The sequence below is a fragment of the Macrotis lagotis genome, chromosome 1, assembly GCF_037893015.1.
Source record: "Macrotis lagotis isolate mMagLag1 chromosome 1, bilby.v1.9.chrom.fasta, whole genome shotgun sequence".
NCBI lineage: Eukaryota > Metazoa > Chordata > Mammalia > Peramelemorphia > Peramelidae > Macrotis > Macrotis lagotis.
The window spans coordinates 402,430,303-402,456,610 of NC_133658.1; the positions used below are offsets into that span (position 1 = coordinate 402,430,303).

Consider the following 26,308-nt stretch of genomic DNA (forward strand, 5'->3'; position numbering starts at 1 on the left):
TTGGAGGGAAGTGCCATTATTTCCCCTGTTTTACAGATGAGGAAACTGAGGCAATCAGGAGTTAAGTGATTTGCCCAGGTTCATACAGTTAGTTAGTATCTGTGATCACATTTGAACTCAGGTCTTTCTAACTCCAAACCTGGTTCTCTTAGCACTGTACCACCTAGCTCTTTTTCTCAAAGTTTTCCTAGGTGTGGTGAAGATGTCCACCAAAGTGGAGGTAAGAATGTGCTTAGATCCATCAGGACTTGGAGTGGTTTCAATAGGGTGAAGGTCTTCCCCAAGACCTTCCCTCCAGCTCTCTGGCACCAACTTGGTTTGTCAGGGAGGATTATTCCAGCAGTGGTCTCCCCATGTCACTGTTTAGCATGGGATCTGGGGTATCATGCTGAATTGGAAATGAGAAATTTGCATCCCACCTTGAAATATCAGCTTTGACACAAACTACTAGCTATGCGACCTTGGGCAAACCCCCTTATTCAACTATTTGCCCTCCAAGTTAAATGGGGCAATTTGTGAGAAAAGTATTTCCTAAATCTTACAGTATCATAGAAAGACATGATTTATATTAGGAATATAAAGATAGATCTAGAAAGGGCTTCATAGGTTATTGAATCTAATAAGTCTTATAAATCTATGTGTTTCCCACAGTTCTAGGGGCTCTTAAGTTAATGCGCAATGATTGATTGCTTTATTATCCAATGAACATTTAACCATTGTTAAATCCTATTCTGATGTTTCACTAAAGGCACAGAAAACGAAGGAATAGCTTGTCCCTTCAGCATTCTTAGGACCACGGGGGACAAGTAGTGGTGTTTGGGAAACTGTCAGCATCTTCCTGGGGCTGAAAAGGAGAATTCTCAGCAACATTAGATAGAATGGAATCAGTGAGGGGATGATACAAATCCAGTCTGCGTGAGATTGGGAGATTTAGTTTCCTAGAAAAAGAAGAAAGATGGGAGGTAGAAACACAGAAAGAAAAAAAAAGAGAAACATATCTTTTGAGTGTCAAAGACCCTTCTTTGAGTGCCAAAGCTTCTTTATCAGAATTCTCTTTAGACCTAAAATGGATGCTTCTTGACTTATGTTGAGAAGCCAGAATGGGATCATGAATAAGGTCCTGTTCTTTGAGGTTCTGGTGTCCACTGCTATTCTAAGTAACTTCTTAGCTGTGTGATCTTGGGTAAGTTATTTAACCTCTCTGTTCTAGCCACAGTTTCCTCAACTGTACAATGAGGCAGTCAGACCTGGTAGTCTTTGAATTCTTCATCAAATTTAAATCTTTGTGGGGTGGCTAGGTGGTGCAGTGGATAGTGTGCTGGCCCTGGAGTCAGGAGGACCTGAGTTCAAATCTGGCCTCAGACACTTAATAATTACCTAGCTGTGTGGCCTTGGGCAAGCCACTTAACCCCACTGCCTTGCAAAAATCTAAAAAAAAAAATTAATTTGCTACTTTGAAAGTATATGGTGACCTTTTCAAAGACCCCCCCCCCTTTGTCTTTTCTGCTAAGACAGTGAGCCTGTGATTCTTGATGCCAAAGGGTTTTGGGGCCTATTGCTTCCTTGCAAACAAGAAACGCTTGAGGGCATTTTTCCATTTGGAGGAATTTCTAGTCTTTATTAAATTTAGCCTTGGCTATGAGAGATCTTGTTGTCTAACAGAAGACAGCAGATGTTCTCTGGGATTTTGAAATCCTTATGTAAAAAGAATGAAGATGGAGAAACAAACTTGGCTCCTTTTAATACAAAGTCAAAAAAAACTCCACAAAAATTTGTTGCAAAGTTGTAAATTAATAGCAGAATCTAAGAGCCTGGGCTCTTGTGACCTGTCTACAGCTGACTGCCGAGAGCTCTTTAAAGGTGTCATCAGCAGCAGTTGGTAAGTGGAAGGCACCAATTGGGTGTGACCACACCAATGATGGCACCCGTATTTGAGCCCCCATAAGTTTGGGGCTACCAGGCTGCATAGGGAGAGGGTCAAGGTGGGAAACAGAGCATGTTAAAGCTTCTGTATTGACCAGCCTGGGTGAGGTTGGGAGACCCAGCTTCATAGAGAGAGAGAGAAGAGAGAAAGAAGAGAAAACAAAAAAGAAGACTCATATTGGATAATTTAGATACTACTTATACAAGTAAGCATATCACATTTGAATAACCTCACCACCAGTCTATTTTTGGTCTTGCTTTTTCATAAGAATGAAGGAGTAACAGGAAAAATATTGCCTGGTGAATCCAAATGGAGCCCTGCTTTTGTAGATTGGAAGAGTTGTTTTTGCTCTCATTACCTCATTTCTCCTGAAGGAAGGCCTTTTCATTCCTGAGGAAATGAACACTTCAAAGGTATAAGTTATCTCCATTTTCACCTCCGAATGACCAAAGTAAGCTACTAGAACAATCGACCAGGCTTTTTGTTGTTTTTATGCATTCTTGGAATGAAACTTATTATTCTAAAAACTAATCAGGATGACCTATAACAGAACATTCCAGACTGCTGTCCTTATTTGACAGCCCACTAGGTCAGCAACCTCTTTCTGGAGGTTAGTGAATTTAGAGACCAGGCTATAATTTATAGAATCATAGGATTTAGAGGTGAAGGGACCTCAGCAAGCCCTTCATTTTGCAGTTAAGGAAACTGAGGTTCATAAAAAGCAAGAAGCTTGCTTCAAGTTTACAAAGGTAGTGAATAAGAGAGCTGAGACTTGAACCAGGTCCTTGGACCCCCAATTGTCTACTGTTTCCATCATCCACATAGATTCTGTCTTATTTGTGCAACTGTTGTTAGGCTTCCGAAGTGTCCTACAGCTTATCTGGGGAGGGTGGGATGGACTGTTCACAGCTTATCTGAGCAGGGGGACTGTTCTAAGTCAAACTAATTAGTAACATTATTATTTTCTTATAGTTCCCCCGCCGCATTCTCTAACTGCCAGCTAGGAAGTAAAGAAAGGGTTTGGTGTCCGGAGGAGATGGAGCCAAAAGGAGGGTTGAATGGGATAGGCTTCATAAATATTTACTGAATTACAGAGGAGGAAATGAAAAGTTCTTTAGTCCTTCTTGCCATTATTTAGCAGATGGTTCATGCAGGTAACTTCAGAATACAGCAGTGTCTCTGGTCTACTTTCTAGCTTACAACAAAGGACTCAGTGGAAACAAGCACTCTCCTCTTGAGGATGTTTCCCTTTTCCTGGAGGACATTCCTACATTATTTTGTGGTTTTAAATGCGTGCTCGAGCATACTTAAGAGTACACTCACCTGCACTTTTTTTTTTTTTTTTTTTTTTTTTTTTAGTTTTTGCAAGGCAATGGGGTTAAGCAGTTTGCCCAAGGCCACACAGCTAGGTAATTACTAAGTGTCTGAGATCGGATTTGAACCCAGGTACTCCTGACTCCAGGGCCAGTGCTCTATCCACTGCGCCACCTAGCCACCCCTACCTGCACTCTTGAAGTAGGTGTGATTTCAGCAGTGCCATTATTTCTGTGACTAGCCCTCCCCTGAGAAGATAGAGATAGAGTGTAAGGACTGGATTTGATTTAGGGGATTATAGAGCCAAAGTAGGAAGGAAACTCAGAGATCATTTGACCTAACTCCCTCATTTTACAGACGAAAAAACTAAGGGCTGCGGAAGGTCAGTTGTCTTGTCCAAGGCCATACAGATATGATGTGTTAGAACAGGGACTGAACCCAGTTAGTAGCTCTCACCACTAAGCTGCACTGCCCCTCTGGGTTCAGATCTCATCTCTGCCACCTGCACCTTCTTGTTGCCTCTCTCTATAGGCCTCAGTTTCCTTATCCATAAAATGACAGAAGTTGGACCCAGTGGTTCTCTAACTATTCTGGTTGGGGATCTCATGACTCCATTTTCTTTTTCCATCTTTAGATGGAAACATTCTCTAGAATTATCTACCTTTTTTTTTTTAAGTTTTTTTGTAAGGCAAACAGGGTTAAGTGGCTTGCCCAAGGCCATACAGCTAGGTAATTATTCAGTGTCTGAGACCGGATTTGAACCCAGGTACTCCTGACTCCAGAGACAGTACTTTATCTACTACGCCACCTAGCCGCCCCCAAATCCACTTCATTCATTCATTTATTTATTTATTTATTTATTTATTTATTTATGGTTTTTGCAAGGCAAATGGGGTTAAAGTGGCTTGCCCAAGGCCACATGGCTAGGTAATTATTAAGTGTCTGAGACCGGATTTGAACCCAGGTACTCCTGACTCCAGGGTTGGTGCTTTATCCACTGCACCACCTAGCCACCCCAATTCTCTACCTTTTTAACTGATGCAGTTAGTTTGTGTTGGTTGACATCTGGCTTTTCCCTCTCTAGGAGCAAACCCGGATGTTGGAAATGGGCATAACTGGCCCTGAGGGCCACGTGCTGAGTAGACCCGAGGAGGTAAGTGCCCAAAATGAAGGAAAGAGACAAAAGCTGGGTGTTCCTTCTTTTTCAGGCCCTCCCTGGAGACAGTCTCTTATCAGGAACAGGTTTTCTTCCTCACATCCTGCACCTTGTTTTCTGTTTCTGCTTCTGGTGCATTTATGTTTGACAGTCACTCCTGGTGTGTGTGTGTATATCACACATTCATACCTGCCTCCACACACACACAGTGGCAGCAGTGTATTTGTTCAAACATACATTGTGCACACACTAATTTTGGAGATGGAGAAAAATTGGTAAAGAGAGGGAAACTATCTCCCATCTGATCTTGTTAAGGCAAATGAAATCCATAGACCTTTAGAAATCACAGTGGGAGAGAAACTGTTGAATTCCTTTATTACTGAGTGTAGCTGTGGATTCATCATGTGGCTATATTTCAGATTTTTTTTCTATCCCAGAATCATTGGCTTAAGCTTTCCATTTGAACACATAGGTGGTTGTGAAATTATTTCAGCTTCTCTCTAATATGCTGTAGGTTTTATATAAGTCGATCATTAAATATTCCGTCCTCCAAAACTAGAATTATCAGGATTTTGTCCCTTTCTGGAATTGGTAATTCTTTGGAATAATGGTAATCTTTATATCATCATAAGCAATATAGTGCACACTCATATAGTTCTTGAGGGTTTACATACTCTTTTATTTAATTTAATCTCATTTAATCTTCCCAATAGCCCTGAGAGGTAAGATGAGGGGATTGAGACTGAGAAAGGTTGACTTACCTTGTTTTATCCAGCTAGAAAGTGTTGGAGACAGAATTTGAACTAATTTCTTTCCTACTCTAAGTACACCATTCATGCCCCTATAAAACCCAACTGCCTTATCTTATATTGATTATTAACTTCAGGATTGGCAATGGGATAGAGGGACAGTAGAAGGCTTTGGGTGAGTGTCTCCAGAATAGCACTCACTTGACATGGTGGCATCTTGCCTGTAGGACTGGGAGTTGTTTGGCCCCCTGGTAAATAGGTTGGGATCATAAGATGGGTCTTCTGGTAATATGGGATGGATCCACAAGAACTGATTCTGTGTCTTGCTTGTAAATGAATAGAATTCCCTTCTTGTTTGATGATTCTAAGTTGATATTGGTGATGGTAGGCAGGACCCCCCCATCAGAAGTGTCTAGTTGTTGTCCGTCCCCCCATTCCAATACTTGTAATGACCCCTTCTTTTTGCTCTTACTTGAATTTGTCATTGGAAATCATTAACAGCTTTGACCCTGGCTTATAGGCCAGATGTCTCTTGCCTGTAAAGTCCATCACCACTCTGTGGGAAACAAAGCCAGATTAATTCTACAGGGTAGGTTGGTTTGGGCTAATCGGCGCCATTCTCAAAATCATTTTTAAAGGCTAACCACCGAGGAGATGTTCTTGCAAGAAAGATTCCTTCAGCAGGGTCACTGAGGGAGTCTGCCATGGGCTCGGGGCCAGGGGATTTCAACGAAGGGCCTATTTTTGCCTTCTCTGGTTTGGCTCCCTCTCTCCTTCCCCCTTTCTTCTTCTTAATAAGAGGCCTTTCAGCTGTAGCATCTGTCAGAACCTTGGACGTCCTTGTGGCTGAAGTCAGAGAGGGTGATGTAACCCTCCAAAGATAGTCAGGTTGCCCAAGTGCAGGAAATCCACGTGGCCCTGGGAGAGGGGGATCAAAGGCCAGGGGTGGAGGCCATGGGGATCTGAAGTGGTCAAGGCAGCTGCTCAGAGGGAGGGGCTGTTGGCCAACAAGGCAGGCCCTCTTGAGTTCAAAGCATACCTAAACTGTACCTTGAGTGGGCCTTCTAGCCCTGGAACCCAGAGGCTCCAAAGAGAATAACAGAGGGTCTGAGAGATAACAGAGGGTCATCTACTCGGTCGTCTGGAAGCCCAAGGTCACCTTCCTTCCCCAGAGATAAAGTAGCTTGTGATGAGTACAAACTCAGATACTTGGGCTTATGTTGTCTGCAAGCTGTGTTCTTCCCAATATAATTTTTTGGTAAAAAATTATTAAAATAGCTATACTTTAAAAATAAATGTAATATAGACCTAAAATATATAGATTTAGAAATAAGTCACTTCTCTATCTTTCCTCATGCAAAGTGAAACATTTACAGAAAACTTATTGACATTTGTACAAAATCTTCCCACTGTAATTCTTTTTTAAAAATTAAAGTTGGTTTATTTTAAAATAGGTATAATAAATATATGCCTTAAAATAGGTAAAAATAATAGTCACTTCCTCCCTTACAGCAAAATAAACATTTACATAAAATCTACCAACACGGTGATACCACATCTGATAGAATATATGAGATCTTGTAACCATAGTCCCCTGAACTCTTTACTACCTTATGCTTCAGTTCAGTTATAAAAAAAGTTCATTAAGTACCTGCTTATTTCACAGTCCTACAATTAAATGCAGAGACAAAAATACTCAAAACCAATTTCTGCTGTTGAACTTGTTTTGCCAGATTATATGTAACTTGAACATGAATCACAGAAGCATAAAGAGAAGACCTGATGTTATCAAACCCAATTCCCTCATTTTACAGACAAGGAGACTGAAGGCCAGGGCAGCTAAGGGTTAGGATATAAATGTAAGATGGTTGGTGATAGGGAAGTATGCCAGTAACTTGGGGGGAATTATTGAGATAATGAGTATGAAAGGACTTTCTGATACCTAATGGGTTAATCAAGTAAGGATTAGAAAGTTAGAAGCTGTGCTCCAGAATCCCAGCTTTGGATTTTTCAGGGTTGGATTTGATCTTGGGGGCATCCCATGCACAACTCTCCTAAGTTTGTGACCTCACCTGGGGTGGTAAAGAAGATATTTTATGGTATGACCAGTTCCTTGGACTTGACCCTGTCCTGCCATTCCTCCAAAGAGAACCCCAAGGTTTCATGGTATGCTTCAGCTGGTGTTTGCTGACTCTTAGAGACATTCTGGTACTGTGATGATGTTTTTCCAGAGGGGTGGGGCACACCACTTAGTGGGATGGGAAGATAAGAGCTGTAATATTTTTTTCAACCTTGTTTACATACAGACATAGCATGGATGTTTACTTAACTAGCAGAGCCACCTGGAAAAAACTACTTCTTTCTCTGATAGCTCCTGATGGCTCATCTCTATGAGGAATGGCCCCTGGACTCTGGGAGGAGGAAGCACTGGCAGTTTGGGTGGGGTGGGGGGTCCCTTGCCCTGCTGATTTCTGGGTTCCTTTCCTTCTAGCTGGAAGCTGAGGCCGTTTTTCGGGCGATCACCATTGCCAGTCAAACCAACTGTCCTCTCTACATCACCAAGGTCATGAGCAAGAGCGCTGCGGACCTCATCTCTCAAGCCCGGAAGAAAGGTGAAGTGTGCTCTTAGTGAGGCTCCTGTTCTTCTTCCTGGCATCCTTGGTCAGGGTTCCCAAGTCTTTGCTCCGCTGGGCATGCACACGTGGACGTGGGACCTTAGCCCTTGAGCTGGAGGACCTCAGATACTTTGAATGCAAAAATGCCCTTATTTTGTTCATGAGGAAATTGAGTTCCAAGGAGTTTAGTGACATGCTCATAAAATGTAGGTCCTTCCCTAATATCCTCTTTTTTACCCTCATCACCTTTGTGATTCACTACTATCTGTGCTCATTATTCCAATAGCTTTGGAAGAAAACAGGCACTTTAAAGGCTGAATGGACTTTATTGGATGTTGATTGAAGACTGTGAGTGGTTATAAGAGCTGTAGGGACAGAGAAGTCAGGGAAGGATGGAAGAGAGGAGAAAGGGAATGGCTTCAGAATAATCCACCTGGATTTCTGCTTCAGAGGAATACCAATTGCAAGTCCTTGGGAATGCAATATTTTGGGTGGAGGAGAAGCTATGAAAGCAAACAGTAGTTTAAATATCACATTTTGGGCTAAGTCCACAAAACTCCACATGTAAGTGATTGGGGCTGCTAAAAATAGCCCATGCTGCCTTTTGATGCCCAGCTTCCCAAAGGGTGGGTGGCCCATTTTTGTGGGCAGAGAATCTTTTCTGTCTAGGCAGCTCTGACAGATTCCTTGGGTTTCCAGTATTACCCACTTGACTGCATGCAGTGTGTGTGTGTGTGTGTGTGTGTGTGTGTGTGTGTGTGTGTGTGTGTTTTACTAAGGGTTTATTGTTTTTCCTTGATGCCTGGGTCACAAGAGGGCATGATCCTGGGAGAGAGAGCATAACATTTCCTGTTCCCCTTCCTTTCCTGGAGAAAAGTAAGAAGTAGGCAAATGTACACATGCCCACAAAGCCATCCTGGGGGGACCCCTTCTACATGCTGGTTCTCCTGAGTATTTCTCTGCTTTGATGGGCTTGACTTTGACTGTTATTCTTTTGGACAGACTTGGCCTTGGGTTGATCTCTTCCTTTCTTGGGGAAGAAGCTGCTTAGAGTCTTTGGCCTCATATGAAGATTGCTTAGGAAGATGAAATAAGATTTAGAGCCAGAGTTTGGGTCTTTGCTCGAGTGCTACTTCATGTAGAAGAAGGTCCACACCACAGGTCTCCATTGCTCTCTTTCTTGGCATCCTTGGTCATTGTTCCCAAGTCTTTACTCTGCTGAGCATACACTTGTGGGATGTAGGATCCTAGCTCTAGAGCTGAAGAGGATTTCAGATACCTGGGAATCTAATCCCTTATTTTGTACATGAGGAAATTGAGGTTCAAGGACTTGTGACTTGTTCATAAAATGTAGGTCCTTGCATAGGGACCTTGCATGGTCAGTAAATTGAATCTCAGGGGAAATAAAGCATATTTCACTAAGGAAAAAAACTGAACCTAGAGAGGAGGGGTTATGTCCCTGAAGCTTTCGTTCCCCTTTCTGTCTCAGGGAAATAGAAAAGATAATCCTAAGCAAGGAGACTTGATAGTTTTCATGGTCAGTGTTGATTGAGTTGCAGTTGGGTTTCCAAGGCTTTGAGTGTCCCAGCTTCTAAGAGGGGCTCCTTAGGATTAAGTGCCTCTATTTATCAGAGCCTGAATGAGTTTTTTTCACTTCTCCACAGTTGTAGCCTTCTTGCTGTTTATCTATACACGTTTTCTTCCCTTCATTTCTTTCTTCTTTGCTCTTCATGCATCTGCATTTTTCTATTGAATTAACATTTTAAGGGAGGTCCTGGATCATCAGACAGATTAACATCACACATCTGGTTTCATCAGAGTATCCTGGTGCTCTTAAGCACCTTAGCCATTCTTGGTGGGAGGGGAGAACTATGGGATGAGGAAGAAAGAGAAATGAGAGTAGAAAGGACTGGGTCAAATGTAATTCTGACATCCTAAGTAGGGGATACAATTGAAAAGTACCAGTTTGGGTAGGAGATGGGAGATTTCAGTGCTCGTATACTTTTTCCTTTTTAAAATAATTTTTATTGATATATTTTATTTTTTATAGTCAACTAGAAGTTATAGATGTTACTCAGCAACAATTTATTAAGCACCTATTATGTGCCAAACTCTGCAAAAAGAGACAAAAGATATACCCCGTTTTCAAGGAACTACTAGTCTAATAGTAGGGAAATCATGTAAATAGAGGTCTACAAGCAAGATGTATGTAGGATACTTTGCTGATAGTCAGCCTAAGGAAGGTACTAGCATTAAGGGGGGATTGGAGGGCTTCTTGCAGAAAGGGGAATTTTAATTGAAACCTGAAGGAAACTAGAAAAGGTTTCCCATTTCTCTCTCCAAGAAAGGGATCCCCTCATAAAAAATAATACTCCCCCAAACATCTAGCACAGTTAGATAACACACCAGAAAAGTCTGATCTTATCTCTAGTTTCCATCATATCTCTATTCTTTGGGAACAGGCTTGATCATTGTCATTTAAATACATTCAGTTTCAATTATTTGTTCTTGTGGTTTTTCCCATTTACAAATTGGCAATCATGCTAGATATTATTTTCTAGGTTTTTGCTCAACCTGCTTTGCTTTTGTTCATATAAGTCTTCTCATGCTTCTCTAAATTCATTATATTCATTGTTCTTTATAGCACAATAATAATCCATTGTATTTATGTATCATAATTTATTTAGTCATTCTTCAATAATCTCTACTTTTTTTGATGAGTATTTTCCTTTAAGCATCTCCTATGTGCTCAGCATTGGGGAAACAAAGACACAGATGTGACTCTGATCCCTCTATGATGCTGAGTTCTCCAGGGATAGTGTTTCACAACTCTATTCCTTTGCCTTAGTGATCCCCTAGACAGCTGTAATTCACTATTCTTCTACTAGGATCCCTACTAATAAAGTCAGATGGGGCTCTCTAATCAAGTGGTCCAGTTGGAGACAATCTCTGGGGATACTTAATCCTTTTCTTGCCTCCAGAGTTTTACTTAGTGTTCTTGACTTAATCCTTACCTAAGATTGAGGCAATGAAAAAAGGATTGGAGGTAATCTTTTGTCTATTGAGAATGCTTTGGCTTTGGGGCAGCAGTGGAAATATCTCCCCAATTCAGGGCCCAGTTATTGCTGTTTACTCTGGGGAGTCGATGAGCTTGGATCCTCCTTATGTACTGACTCTGGCTGCTTTGTCGTTATTGTTTTTCAGGCCAGGGATATCACTGGTTAAGGATTTCTCATGAGTTTCACCCATGTAGATTTATACCTGCTCTGCACCTTATGGTCTCAGAGATTAAGTAAATATGATAATTATAATAACAGCTAGTATTTTTATAGTCCTTTAAGAGCAGTATTGTTTTATCTTGATAACAACAGTGCGAAGTGGGTGCTAACATTATTTCCATTTTACATATGAGGAAACTGAGACTGACAGAAATTAAGTGACATGCCCAGGGTCACACAGCTAGTAAACCTCTGAGGCCAGTTTTGAACTTGGGTGTTTCTCACTCTGGGCAGGTAGGTGATGCCATAGTGCTGGACCTAGAGTCCCAAAGACATCTTCTGAGTTCAAATTTAGCCTCAGACACTTACTAGGTGTGTGAACCTGGGTAAGTCACTTAACCTAGCTTGCCTCAGGTTCCTCCTCTTACATAATGACCTGGAGAAAGAAATGGCAAATTACTCCAGTATCTCTGCCAAGAACATCCTGGGGGTGGTGGTGGTATGGAGAGTCAGACACAACTGTAATGACTCAAGAACAACCACAACTTCCCGACTCCAGGTCTTCTCTTTATGTTTCTGTGATTCACATTCATGTTACATACAGTTGCCTTAGCTGACTTGCCCAGGATGCCACAACCAACATGGTCAGAGGCAGTAGCTCAATCCAGGTCTTCTAAAAACCCCTTTCTTCCTTAGGAAAAATCATTACATAAATCAGGTCTGTGTAGTATCTGCCTAATACAAGTTCCCTCTTCTTTTTCTATGCTCTAGGAAATGTGGTGTTTGGGGAGCCCATAACAGCCAGCCTTGGCACAGATGGGACACACTATTGGAGCAAGAACTGGGCCAAAGCTGCTGCTTTTGTGACATCTCCCCCACTGAGCCCCGATCCCACCACTCCGGACTACATGAACTCCTTGCTGGCAAGGTAGGTGCCAGCTGAGAATAATAATGATAATACTATTGATTTTAATTTATTTGGGTGTATGTATATATGTATACAAATACATACTTAATGTGGTATCTCATTTATTCTTCACAATTATCTTGGGATGTAATTAAGTGACTTTCCCAGGGTCTAAGGCAGAATTTGAACTTGGGTCCTCCTGACTCCCAAGTCCAGTACTTTCTCTGCTGTTTCATTCATGTACCATAGAGCATCACTTGGGATAGGAAGCAGAAGGTAGTTTCAAATGAGTTCATTCCCAGCACAGAAGACTTCTGAGCAAAACAGAGATAATTTGGAAATGTTTTCAAACTGCTAGGTGTCACACGGCAGAGACATGCTGAGGCTGACCCAGGTTGTTGAGGAACAATGAGACTTGTCAGGCAGATCTGATACAGTTGTGGGCAAGCTGTGAATTCTAGAAATTCTGCAGAGGCCCGGGGCTGGCCTTTGTGTTTCTCATCTGTGCTGAAATTGATGGCGCCAAAAGAATAATGAGATCTGTCAAAGCGTTGGTAAAGACTCACCAGCGCCTGCTTGTCCTCTACCAGATCGCATATCCTAAGGACAACCATCTCTGGCGTGCAGCTTTCCAAGGTGGTATCGTGGTCAGGGTAGAAGCGAGGATGGCAGAATCCCAACTGAGGATTTCATCCCGCTATGGGGGACTCCTCATGTGGTCACTCTCTGCCCCAATATAGATTGACCGTTCATTTGCAATTCATAAATCCTAGAGGTATTGAGAGGTTAGGTGATTTGCCCAGTGTCATATAGGTAATATGAATTTGAGACAATATATGAATCCTTTCTGACTCTAAAGTTATCTCTCTATCCACTGTACCATACTGCTTTTTATTATAATCATCATTTGTCTAGCCCTAAAGTTGTAGGGACAGCTGGGAGGAGCAGTAAGATAAAACATCAGGCCTGGAATTAGGAAGATCTGGGTTCAAATGCAGCTTCAGATACTTTTTAGCTGTGTGATCTTGGGCAAGTCACTTAACCTTGTTTACCTCCTTTTGCTCATCTATAAAATGAATGAGAAAAGGAAATGGCAAATCATTTTATTATCTTTGCCAAGAAAAAACCCCAAAGGAGAGCACAAAAAGACACACTGAAACAATTTGACAACAACAAATTAAAATTTGTAAAGTTTATCACAATTATTATTTGATCTCATGACAGCCCTGGAAGGTAGGGTTGAAAATAAATCTTCCTGACTTCAAGCCAGGCTCTCTCTCCATGGAGTTGCTTAGCTGCCCTTTGGGTTCTGTTATTTTCCTCATTTTACACAAATAACTGAGGCAGAGGCTACCCAGGGAAATGTCTGAGTGGGCTTTCCACTCAGATCTTCCATCCTCCTGGCCCTTCTCTATTTCCGGTGCCTCTTGCCTTCTATGCTCTTACTTGGTGGTTTTTGTGTTTGGCAAAGTGCTTTTCTTATCAATATCAACTGATATCGATTGATTATCCACTATATTGAGAGTTTCAAGCCCCGGGAGTGGCTCATGATATATTTGGACTCCTTATAACTACTTTATTAAGTAGATGCCAAGCCCTCTGAATGGGACTCAGGTTATACATACAAACAAGCAGGACAGTCCCTGTCCTCAGGGACCAATACTTTCTAATGGGAGAAGGCAGCTGGGGGCTGTAGAAGGTAGGCCAGAGACAAGAGAAGGCCAAAGCTTGCCTTTCAAACCGAGTTCCCCACAGGCCGAGTCTGAGATCTGGCTGGGGGAGAGATGAGGATGTTAGGATCTACGTTTATCCCTCTTTTCCCGATGAGGTGAAGAAATAAAGGAAAATAACTTGCTGTGATCATTTGCCAACAAGTTAGAGGCTAAGTTGGGACTGCAACATAATTATTCTCCCTCCTAGTCTTTTTTTATGGCACCTTGCCTCAGTTTACTTGGACTGTCTAATTTTGGGTACAATCATTTTCTCCTCATACCTGACTTTATCTAACAGGGATGTTTAGCCTCTGGGATTTAGGAAGCAGACAATATTCATGTGGAAAGTTATAGGGTCTTTCCCAAAGTCTTAGGTCCTAGCTTTCAATTTTCCTGTTAATATCAGCTCCCAAAAGTATCAAAACTAGAAGGGCCCTTAGAACACACTATTAGAGCAATGAGGTTGGAGACCACAGAGACCTTCTTAGTACGACTCCATTGTTTTAGCACAAGAAAACTGAGGTCCAGGAATGTGAATGACTCCCTGACCTGAGGTTATACATAGAGTTAGTAACAGAGCTGGGACTGTGCCTTAATTTTTCTCCCTTGATAGTTTTTTTAAAGGCTCAGGAAGCTTACCTGGCCCACCCAAATCCTGGGAGTGTAGTGTGTTGTGGTGTATTAACAATTACCCTTCTTGGCAGAAGCAACAGTCCCCCAAAAGGGTATCTGGTACCTCTCAAATTCCTCAGAGCCAGGGGGCTTTGCTTTCACTATGCGTTCTTTGCTGTATGAAACAAAGAGAAGGTTAGTACCTGTACTGGTAGAAACCTAGTCCCAGCCTCTTGTCTGGTTTGTGCAAATTTTGAGAGTAGCCTATAATCAACAGATCGTAAAGTAAGATCTGGAAGATGGGATGCCTTAGAGCCCTCCAACCATCTCATTGGACAAGACCCTGAAGCACCAAAAGAGAAGTGACTCACCCAAGTTTTTACAGGGAGCAAGTATAAAATCTGGGAATGGACCCAAGGTCTTTGCTGTGGATATTTTTCCTGAGTTCAAATCAGAAACTTAATAACTAGGCAAGTCACTTCATCCTATTTTCCTCTGTTTCCTCATCTGTAAAATGAGTTGGAGAAGCAAATGACAAACCAGTGCAGTATCTCTGCCATGGAAACCCTAAATGGGGTCACAAAGAGTTGGAAACAACTGCACAATAACATCTTCAGAAATTCGACTACATCATGCTTTTGGTAAAGAAAAAGGGAAGGGAATAAGCATTTTTATGATGCTTATTATATGAGAGGTGTTGTGCTAAGCATTTTTTGAAAGTATCATCTCAGAGAGATCATCTCACATAGATTGTTTAGACCTTTGATTTCAGTGATATAGGAAATTCCTGTGCTGCAGGGTTTTCTACCAGTGGGATTTAGTGGTGACTTTCTCTTCAGTTTATAATCTTAACATTTGCCTAAAGGATTAAGAGATTTAAACTTGCCTCCTGATCCATATTTGGCTGTTGGAACCAGGTAACTCTGGAGGAGAAAGTGAGACTGGTGATTTAGCACAGAATCCCCTCACTCAAATCCAATTCATGTGCTTGTCATGACCTTCCCTTCCCTGATGTCATGGTCTTATTTGAGAATGAAGGACAAACATCATCATCAGTCTTGAACTCAGACCTTCACTTTGAGACAAGTTCCATAGCCACTACATTATATCATATTTCTATTCTATTTCTAAGAGAGTGAGGATGATTAAAAAATAAATAAAAGATCTTTATGTGAATGATTAAAACCCCAAACCTTTCACTGTGAATCTGCTTTAAAATATTGTAATTTTATGTAATTGTCTTTAATATATATATATACACACACAACTTTTTTCTCTTAAAGAGATCTAGTTTTGGGACTATGACCCATATTTAAGTCACAAATGTAGTAAGTGTAAAGGATCACTCCAGTATTAAATGGTTATCACTGACCATTTTTGATGGCCACATTCATAACTAGAGTTGTTCACTGCTGCCTCCTCGTGGTAAGTTTATTAATGCACAACCTGCAGTCCACCAGCAGAATAATCATAGCCTCCTAGATTTAGAGATAAAAGGGACCTCAAAGGTTATTTAGCCTATCGCTTTCATTTTGCAGGTGAGGACTGAAGCCCCTGGAGGTTTAAGGGATTTGCCCAAAATTGCACAGGTGGGATTTAAACCATGTCCTGTGCCTGTAGATTCTGTATTGTACTCTGCTGCTCTTTCTTGTTTTCCCAGAGCAGAGTTAGAGACAGAAGGGACTTTTGAACTCAGCTGTTTCACCCTTCATGTAAGAGAGCCAGAGTTTAGAATAGAGGTGTAGAAATTAACCTGAGGCCCAGAGAGAGTGCCACACATCCAAGGACACATAGCTCGGTCCATCCCTGGAATGAATGAGAATGGAACTTTCTACTATTCTTTTAAGGATGTTATCAATACATTTGAATCATAATCTCTTTGGTTTTCAAGATCTCTGTTTGTAATAATTCACTTAGTCCTTGGATTTTCTTGTAGTTAGAATCTGTGTTCTGGCCTCAGAAGCCTTGAGGAGATTTGTTCCTTGAGCTGCCAGGCAGCAAACTAGCCTCCCTCATTAGGTAGCACAAATATCTTTGGTCTTTTTAAAAATAATTCATCATTTGAAAGTTATTTCTGTGAACAGAAATAATAACAATAAAATGAAATATGTTTCTTGAGTTTTTGAGAATCAAATTCAATTTTTAAAGAATTTAAATGGACTTTAAGCACATTAGAAATGCAGAAATAGATTGAATGTTCCTCCTGATCAAATAAGGAACCTTTTCACATAGCATGTGGTGACAGAAGAAGGTCCAGTGAAGTAGGATGCTGAGCTGTCATTCTCAATTTCCCCAGGAATGAACCCAGTATAGTCACTGAAACAAGATCTGCCTTGTCAGACACAGACAGGTTACTGTCTTCCCACTTGTCCCATTGGTTCTTCTCAAACATTGGAAGCCCTGAAAGTCTCTAGCAGACCCAAGTTCAAATCTTGCCTCAAAATGCATATTAGTTGTGTGTCCCTCAACAAGTCACTTACACTCTTATTTACCTCAGTTTCTTCATCTGGAAACGGAGATGCTACCACATTCATCTAGATCACAAGGTGTTGTGAGGATCAAATGATATAATAATTGTAAAGTACTTAACACAATTGCCTTGAACATAGTAAATAGTAAATACTGTATAGTATATATAGTAAATACTGTATAGTATATATAGTAAATACTGTATAGTATATATAGTAAATACTGTATAAATATTAACTATACTAATATTATTATCATCATCATTATTGTAAAGCACTTAGTAAACACTATATAAATGTTAGACTTTATATCATTATCATTATTGTAAAGTCCTTGGTCTAGTTCCTGGCACATGGAAAGTGTTATATAAATGTTAGATTTTGTTATTTTTATTTCTGTCTATGAAAGAGGAAATATCATACAGACAAAAAAGCTAAGGCCTTGGGAGATTTAGTAACTTTGGTAAGTTTCTGTAAGAAGTTAAGTGTTGAGAAGGGGGGTTTGAATCATATCCTTTCACTTTTTCCATTGGACTTCACTATCTTTTGAAAGGGCAGTTGTTGGGAGGTCTTTCCTACCATCTTTCCCTGACCTGAAGCTTTTTTCTCTCCCACCAGTGGGGACCTGCATCTTGCTGGGAGTGCCCACTGCACATTCAGCACAGCCCAGAAGGCCATTGGGAAGGACAATTTCACCGCCATACCAGAGGGCACAAATGGGGTGGAAGAGCGCATGTCTGTCATCTGGGATAAGGCTGTGGTAAGAACCTAGGGGGGAGGGACAACTTGACCCCTCCTCTTGAACTGGGAATGAAGTTTGAGAATTGCAACTCAGGATAGGATCAGTGAGTCTAACAAAGAAGCATTAATTAATTAAATGATACAAATAGATGACTCAGTGGATAGAGCACTTAGCCTGGATTCAGGAAGACCTAAATTTAGCCTCAGATACATCCTAGCTGAGTGTGCCTGTACAAGTCATTTAACTGTGGGGAACATCTGGCTCACGAGCCATTTGGTCTGGCACTGCCCTAGCAACCGCAGGCTGAACTTGAAACTCAGTCAGTCTAGGAGCATTTTAGAGGTGAATTAATACCCGAAAGATAGCAGGCAAATGATGTTGTAAATATCCAAATGGCCCTTGGCATAACAAAGGTTCCCTACTCCTGGTCTATGAGATCACAAAGAGTCAGAAGTGATTATGCAGCAGTGATTAATTGTTATTAATGAGCTTTGCTAAACACTGGAGAGAAACAGTCTTCCATTGTCCAGTCGTAATTCCCTAATGGATCCCGAAGCTTAGTATATTGAAATTCTGTGACCACACCATTTGAAGTCATCTGAACCTGGGATACCATGTTCCAACTTGGCTATGGATGAGGGGACTATGTATTGATGAATGACCATTTTCACTTGAACAGGCCACTGGGAAAATGGATGAAAATCAATTTGTTGCCGTGACAAGTACCAATGCCTCCAAGATCTTCAACTTGTACCCCCGTAAGGGGAGAATATCTGTGGGTTCTGACAGTGACCTGGTCATTTGGGATCCGGATGCTGTGAAGATTGTTTCAGCCAAGAACCATCAATCGGTAAGGCTTGCTGTGCCAAGCTAGGAATTTGTGGGAAGGCAGAGGATGAGGCCAGAGGAATTAAAGGTAAAAGGAGATCTCAGAAGTTATTTAATTTTTCAGAATAGAAAAAAATTGAGTCCCAGAGACTTTAACTTACTTTCCCAAGACTTTCTTCCTCTGGAAGAATTTGTTGGGGAAGAATTTCACATGCAAGCCCATTATATTACATAATGACCTGTCTTTGTAATTATCACATTATTGAACATTTAGTTGACAGGAACCTTTGAGGTTCATTTTCTCATAGGTTTAGAGCAGGAAGAGACCTTGGAGGTTATGGAATCCAGTTCCTACCCCTTGTTTTACAGAGGAGCCCCAACAGGCTAAGACTTGTCCAAGGCCACATGGGCAATAAGTGGCAGAGCTCTGACTCCAAATCTCATATTTCCACTATACTGTGCTACCTCCTATTTAGTCATATGATCTCATATTGTCTGGGACAGCAAGGTGGTAGAGAGGATAGTGTCTGGTCTGGAGTCCAGAAGACTGGGCTTCTTGAGTTTAAATCTGGTCTCAGACACTTACTCGTTGTATGACCCTGGGCAGGTCACTTCACCCTGATGGCCTCTGTTTTCTAATCTGTAAAATGAGCTGGAGAAGGAAATGGCAAACTACTCCAGCATCTTTGCCAGGAAAACCTTGAGTGAGGTTATGAAGAGTCATACAGGACTGAAATGACCAAAAAACAACAAAGCTCATACATTTCACCTCCTCATCCCTGTGCAGGAAGCAGTAGTCCAAAATCTATATCATAAGATTGTCTAGCTGCTACCTGAATTTCTGTCTCTTAGGCAGTCAGTCTCATTGTTGTACAATTCTGTTAGTAAATTAATTCTGAAAATTGAGCCTGCAAATCCTAACGTTTTGAAAGTTGAAAGCAGCCTCAGAGAACATATCATTAGTTTAATGCAGACTTAAGAGTGGATCCCTCCTACACTATTCCCAGCTCCTCTTGAAGAGCACCTCTGAAGGACAGCTCACAACCTGCTAAGGTAGACTATTCTGTTCTAAGAACATCTCTAATTGTTAGGAAGGTTTTTCCTAACGTCAGAACAAAATCTGCCTCTGAAATTAATACCCATTTCTTGATTTTGTCTTTTGGGGTCCAGAAAAGAAAGTCTAATCATTCTTCCATTTGGAGAACCTTTAAATATTTAAAAACAGTTCTTCTAACTTCCCTAATCATTTCTTCCAAGCTAAACATTCCTATTTCCTAATATGATATGGTTTCTAGTTCCCTGTCTGTCAAGGGCACACTTCTCTGTACACTTATTGTATTTTCTTTTTTATTCTTGCGTGTGTATATGTGTGTGTGTGTGTGTGTGTGTGTGTGTGTGTGTGTGTGTGTGTGAATGCAAAACTCATTCACCTTGCAGGTTATTAGCTACTTGTTCAAAATGCCACCTCATTAAACGAACTATGGAAAAGACACAGCTCCCTCATTTTGTGCTTCAGCTACTGATCTTTTTTGAATCCAAGTATAGAATTTTGTTTATCCCTACTAAATTTGATCTTGTAATGATTCAATCCTTAATACCAGCCAGTTGAAAATTTATTGGATCTGCTGCTATATTAGCTATTTTCCCCAGATGTATGGCCAGAAATATCCAGTCATCTCTAGAATTGATGATTCCTTCAAGTCACCCATAAAAATAAACATATTGGACAGAACAGGACCAAGGACAGAGCCCTTTGTTCTGAAATAGTTTTCCTATTTACCCAGCCTAACTATCATCTTTCACATTCCATCTTTTAAGGATATCATGAGAAAGTTATCAAATACCTTAGCTGTTATATCAATGTAGTGATTTTATCAAAAAAGGAATGAGACTAGTCTGGTATGATTATATTTTTCATGAACTTATATTTACTCATAGTGATTCCCTGCTCTCCTTTCCAAAAGCTCACAAATCACTCATCCCTTTGTTTTTTGGAGAAAATCCTTGAACTTGTAAAATTGCATTCCATAGCTGCTTCTTGGAAAGTCATAATATAATTACTCATCTTCAGTTCTTCAACACCTTTTTTATTCACTGGGTTTTTTTTTTAGAAATCAGTGTCCTAGCACTTCTCTGGAATATAGTTCTCCCACACTTGGAGACTTAAACTCATTTAGGTTGAGAATTCTTTAGGCATCTTTCTGCTTCTCTTGAGTTTCCCTATTAACTATTGTTGTTCTAGTCTTCTTCATGTGAAGATTACTCGCTTTTTTAGAGAAAAGTACAGCTATAAAGGAGTCCATCCTCTAAAAGAAGTCGGGGACATTCTGCCTTTTCCTTTTGTCTTTTATTCATGGTGTAGCCATCCCTCAGGTCACAATGTCCACAAAGATCCTACTTTACTTTTTATCCTTTGTAAAATTTGATCTTTTGTTATAGGCTGCAGAATACAACATCTTTGAAGGGATGGAGCTTCGAGGAGCACCCCTCGTGGTCATTTGCCAGGGCAAGATCATGATGGAGGATGGCAATCTTCATGTGACCCAGGGGGCTGGGCGCTTCATCCCCTGTAGTCCTTTCTCTGACTTTGTCTATAAGCGCATTAAAGCTAGGAGGAAGGTAAGGAGAAAACCAAATCCAAATATAATAAAAAGTCAATGGTTCTCAGAATTAAAAGACTTGTGGACAAGGGCTGATGAGATATTTCCTAAGAGAAGGATCTTAGCCTCATAAATTTATGACCTAAATAAGTTGCATACTAGTGTTTGCAAATTTAGATTGTTATATGGTCCAATAAATTGTAGACAAGGATGATTTTTGTTTTTAATTTGGTATCCTCACTAATACTTGCCATGTGGTAGGCACTTTAAAAAGACTTTTTATTGGTTGGTGGCCATCCCTTTATTCATTAGGGTTAGAATATCCCTAGAAGTTGAATAAAACAGAAGGGAAAGAAGATTGAAATATCTACCCATTGTAACTCACTTGCTGGAGTCATTATTATAAAATTATTTGTCCTTGGTGTTAGTGTGGGAAAGTTGGGACATACCCATGCTTGGTGACTCTTGGAGTCCATGTGCCTTTAGACTAGGGATTGCCTTGTTGTTTGACTTTGCTAAAGAATGCCAGCACTGAGTTCACTGTGAGGTGCCAGGGAGTAGAGTAAAGCAGTAACCCCCACAGTGGAAACAAAGTGAAGGGCCAGTGTTCCAGACCCAGTAGCCCAAAACCCAGACTTGCTGACGTCTGGTCTGTATTCTTAGGTCTGAGAAGATTGTGAACTTGAGTTCAAGCACTCCTCATTTTTTGTTTGTCGATTTAAACTAATGACACTCCCCCCAACATTGTGGCAGATGGCTGAAATGCACGCTGTGCCGAGGGGCATGTATGATGGACCGGTATTTGACTTGACCACCACTCCCAAAGGAGGCACCCCTGCAGGTTCCACCAGGGGATCGCCCACTCGTCAGACTCCCCCAGTGAGAAATCTTCATCAGTCAGGATTTAGCCTGTCAGGTAAGGCTGGACTGCTGTGTCTGGTTTAGATGGAAAATATAAGGCTGAAAATTGAAAAATCAAACCAAACAACAATAGTAATATTTGATAACAATAAATGCCCTGGAAAATCTGGGCTGCATAATAGTCTTAAGAAATAGAAGGGTGTCTACTTTGCTGTCTGTATTTCTTAGGGGAAAAATTTCTGAGGAAAACCAAAAAGTGTTGTTAAGTCAACAGGGAATGCTGTCTGGGGAGGAATTGCTTTCTTCTTTAGGGAAACAGAAGAAACAGTAGTCCTTCAGTCTAACTCCTCTTATTTTACAATTTACACTTTATATTTTTTTTAGATTTGCATTTTTAAAATTTAATGCAGAAAATGAGATTCCCAAGAAGTCACACCATTGGTTTAAGATCATATGGCCAGATTTAGAAATGTTATCTCTCCAAGCCAGGTGGTCTTTGACTTCTGTCCAAGATTCTTTCCAATATATGATTTCTACTATCTTTCTGTTTTGTAAAATGAGCACCAGGGAAATACAGACTTATTCAGTTTGGGGCAGCTAGGTGGTTAAAGTGGATGAGTCCTCTATTTGAAGTCAAGAGGATCTAAGTTCACATTCAACACCAAACATTTACTATATCCCTGTTTGAGTCACTCACTTTCCTCATCTGTCATCTCACTGCATCATCCTCTTCTAAAGTGAGGATGTTAATCATAGATTGCGCTTTGCTTACAAAAGTGTTATTAAGAGTATGTAAGATATTTGTAAAGCACTACAAAAACCTTAGAAGTGCTAGTTATTATAATAGAAAATTATGAAATCATAAATTATATTTATATAAAATATTAAAAAAACTTTTAAAGTATGAAAAAAATTTAATATCTAAATAAAAACATTCCAAACTCAATTATGTATTCTCATCAAATTAGGGGCAGAAGAGGAAAAGGAAAAAATAGACCAAAAATTGGAGGGGCAGCTAGGAGGATCTGAGACTAGCTCAGAGACACTAGCGAAGTGCCCCTGGGCAAGCCACTTAACCCCTGTTGCTTCCAAAAAGAAGCCAACAAAAAAGTGAATTGGAGGAAAGGGAGAGAATAACAAGAAAAATAGAAAAAGAAAGAGAAGCTTAGAGGTGGAGCTTGGGTTGATGGGAGAGACAATAAGAAGATGTAGTAGTGGCCAGGAACAAGGAGAGGGTTGCTCTTCTGGGGGAGGGGACAGAGAAGGGCTGGGCAGTCAGAGCCTCTCCTAATGTTCCTGTGTCATTTTCCTCTTTGCACCTGCAGGTACGCAGGTGGATGAAGGTGTCCGCTCTGCCAGCAAGCGTATTGTGGCACCTCCTGGAGGCCGTTCTAATATAACATCCCTGAGTTAAGTTGTCCCAAAGAGGATGAGAAACAAGATTTTTCACAACCAAAATGGTACATTGGTATTTAAGAAAGTGAATCCAAACAGTTCCAATCTGAAGAATCAATAAGCCTTCAAGCCTTATTTTTTTTTCTCCCAGTGCTACTCGCTTGCCTAGCTTTAAGAATATCGCTTCATTTTCTGTTTTGGGTTTTTTTTTTTTGCATAGCCTTGAGGTTTTTTTTTCCCCTCTTCTACATGCATGCAGTAAGATGAGTTACTAAGTTAAGAGTCTGTAACCTGCATATGTGTATTGCTGAGTTATAAGACGGGGATAGACAAAGCTGGGAAGATGGGGAACCAAAAAGATAGAATGAAAGGGAAGCAGGCCGCTTGGGGAGGAAGGGTGGTGGGAGCCTTGGCAGAGCGGCAGCGGGGCGGCGGGTGGGCTGAGGGCGGGTGGGGGGGTGGGCCAGGGGAAGGAGAGGGGATGTTGTGTATTGTGTCCAGTACTTCTGTTTCCCATGAAGCTAGTCAGGCATGGCCACCGTCATTGTCGTCATCACATCACACGTTGTGGTACCACGGGGCATCCAGAGAAGGCAAGCCATTTCTGTCACATGGCCTTTGTCACGTTGCCTCTTCATCTGACTTGTGTTACTTTATACATTTTATTAAAAAACAAAAGGCAATCACTTCTTTCCACCTACTTGGTCGCCCCTGTTCTTTGGTTTCTTTCTCGGTTATTGTCTAGGTCCCTTCACCGCTCCAGCTCCTTCCTCTCTGGCCTCAGAAGAGGAAGACATTTCCATTTTCTCCCTTCTTGCCGGTATCCTCAACCCCCCCCCTTTTTTTTGCGAGGTGCCTGGTGAGAAGTGACCCCAGGGAGGTGGGGCATAGATACTCAAGATGGAGATGGCACCCTACAAAGAGTCACTAACTCTTCCCACTGAAGGATGGATCGCTCTCTTGCATACTGATGAGGAGAGAGATTCCCAAGGATGATTTTAATGTATATGTGCAGGTTATCAGCTTGGAGGTAACCAAAAAAAATAAATAAATTTTCCATCAAGCCTCCCAGGGGAAGCCAAGCCAAGCGGGTCTGGGCAGTTGATTCTTTTAGTTTCTTGGTGCTGTTATAACTTCAGATTGGATAGAAAGATCCTTTTTTTCCTTTTTTGGCAGGCGATAAACTAAACATCTCTTGAAATTTTAATTAACAGTAAGGAATCTCATCTCCTATGTGTGGGAGAAGGGAAGTCAGAGAAGACTTTTTGGTGGATGTTTTCTTTTTCATGTGTAACTGATTCAATTTATCCTTCTTTAGGAAGTAAAACTGTTGTGTTTATAAGGTCTTGTAAAGGTCAGGAAAGGGTGGGCCTTCTTTTCCACCTTAGCAAAATATGGGGGTTGGACTAGATAATCTTTTTTAAGTCCCTTCCAGTGCTTAAGCCCATGATCATAGGGCAAGAGTTTTCTAATGAGGTAAGAGTTAGAGTGGGTCTTGCATACACCTTCTTTTGTCTTCTGAGTTCAAGTACTGATTGTCCATTGCTGGTCATTTTCTTGCGGTGTGTTTTAAGCACAGGCTCTTGAGTACCTGTGAGCAGGAACAGAGAACATGGGCTTAGTTTTCTCAAACCAGGAGATTCTGAGGCCTTTACACTATAACTTGGCTTTCATTTTTAGGGTTCTGACCCAAAGAGGGCAGTTAGTTGAGTAGACAAACCCAAATGAACAGAGAAGAGGCTCCTAATGTTTTTTAGGGTCTTCTCAACACTCCCAACTTGTTCCTTTGTGGATTAAAGAGGATGATGCTTTTCTGTTTTCCCTTTTTGCACAGTATCCCCAGCCCTTTTTTACCATTCAGCCAAGTATCCTTGCTATATAGTGAATCAGGCCAGAGATGAAAAAAAGAATAGGACGGACTGAAAATGACTAGGAAGTATTTTAAAGTAGTATCTTTTAAAATCATTTAGCATGATGTCCTCATCTCTTAAATTTTACAAGGGCTTTGAGAAAGTCATATTCTGAATAAAGTTCCCTAAGAAAGAAATGAAATTAAATCTGTGCATCAGTCCTGGGCAAGCATCTTGTCTCTGGGGCCATTTGTGTCTCTGAAGGCCAAACATTTAGTGGCAACTGCCTTAAATGGTTATTTCCCATATTGTCTGTCTTTTCCCTCTGTTTTGAATCAGTTCTAGATGCTATTCAGACTGAGGAAGTAACAGTTTAGATTTGTGTCATCTCTGGGTGGGGGAAGAGGTAGAATTATGTTTATGTTGCTAGGGGTCACTGGTCCCAGATGTAAACCTTTGACCCTTTGCACTTATCCTGAGATAGCCTCAAGTTCAAAGAAGGTGTGCTGAGAATACCTTGCAGGTTCTTTAAGACTTCATTGTCATCCCAGGCCATGACCACAAGATAGCGCTAACATTACAGAAATGAAAATCTCCAGTCTCCCTGCCTCTCTTCAAGGGGGCTAACCCATTTATGGCCCCGGCAAGTCCTATATATTAACTTCCTTTTCTCTTGGTTGCCCATCCACCCAGTTGTGCCTACCCCTCTTATCGAGAGATTTTGTCATGGAGGAATTGGCCAGAATCTTTCAATTTGCACATGCAGATTAAGCCTAAGGATTTTAGAGATTGTCTTGGAAGTGTGGGTGCCAGACCAAAAGATTCAAAGGAAGATATCATTTTTGTTCTCTTTGATGGCGACTTGCCAAACACAGCAATTCTAGGTGAAAAATAAATCTCCAGCACCTTCTTGAGTTTGATTTCCATGGATCTGATTTCTTGGCTTCACAGTTTTTTGACTGATTTTTGAATGGTCGAATTTTGTATTGAACAGTAGCAGCAAAGAAAATGACATCAAGTAACACTATACTATCCAAAAAATTCATCAGACTTCTCCTTGAGGTGGTCAACAAAAAGTAGAAGAAAATGACTCATAGCATGAACTGTAGAGGTTAAAGCTCTGAGCCCTATAGGTGGTTTTGCCAGAGTTTTCATTGTAATGTATAACACACTATTCTATAGTCCTCTTCAACTCTTTTCCTTGAGGCCAGGCTCTCAGATGGCCTTCTTCAGCCTGGTTTGCCATCCATCATCCCATCCTTACTCCCTGAGCCCTTTGATCTCTGATCCTGTAACTACTGGAACGACCCTACATTCATTCTTGTTCCAGTCCCCTCTGGTCCTAGATATCCAGTTA

At 41.0% G+C, this 26,308-nt stretch overlaps 1 protein-coding gene across 3 annotated transcripts in view; it reads left to right on the plus strand.

Annotated features, from left to right (window-relative positions):
* The window catches only part of DPYSL3 (dihydropyrimidinase like 3), a 116,157-nt gene extending 92,633 nt beyond the window's left edge, over window positions 1-23,524 (plus strand). For 2 of the 3 annotated variants that reach the window (XM_074212668.1, XM_074212667.1), the window contains exons 7-14: window positions 4,323-4,391; window positions 7,635-7,755; window positions 11,748-11,904; window positions 17,294-17,435; window positions 18,097-18,267; window positions 20,685-20,864; window positions 21,599-21,761; window positions 23,032-23,521. In XM_074212668.1, coding sequence (XP_074068769.1) covers window positions 4,323-4,391; window positions 7,635-7,755; window positions 11,748-11,904; window positions 17,294-17,435; window positions 18,097-18,267; window positions 20,685-20,864; window positions 21,599-21,761; window positions 23,032-23,120 — 1,092 coding nt within the window. In that variant the 3' untranslated portion in view covers window positions 23,121-23,521. Of the gene's footprint in view, window positions 1-4,322; window positions 4,392-7,634; window positions 7,756-11,747; window positions 11,905-17,293; window positions 17,436-18,096; window positions 18,268-20,684; window positions 20,865-21,598; window positions 21,762-23,031 lie in introns of all 3 variants that reach the window. The other variant, XM_074212666.1, reaches the window with a different exon arrangement.
* The last annotated feature ends 2,784 nt before the right edge of the window (window positions 23,525-26,308 follow it).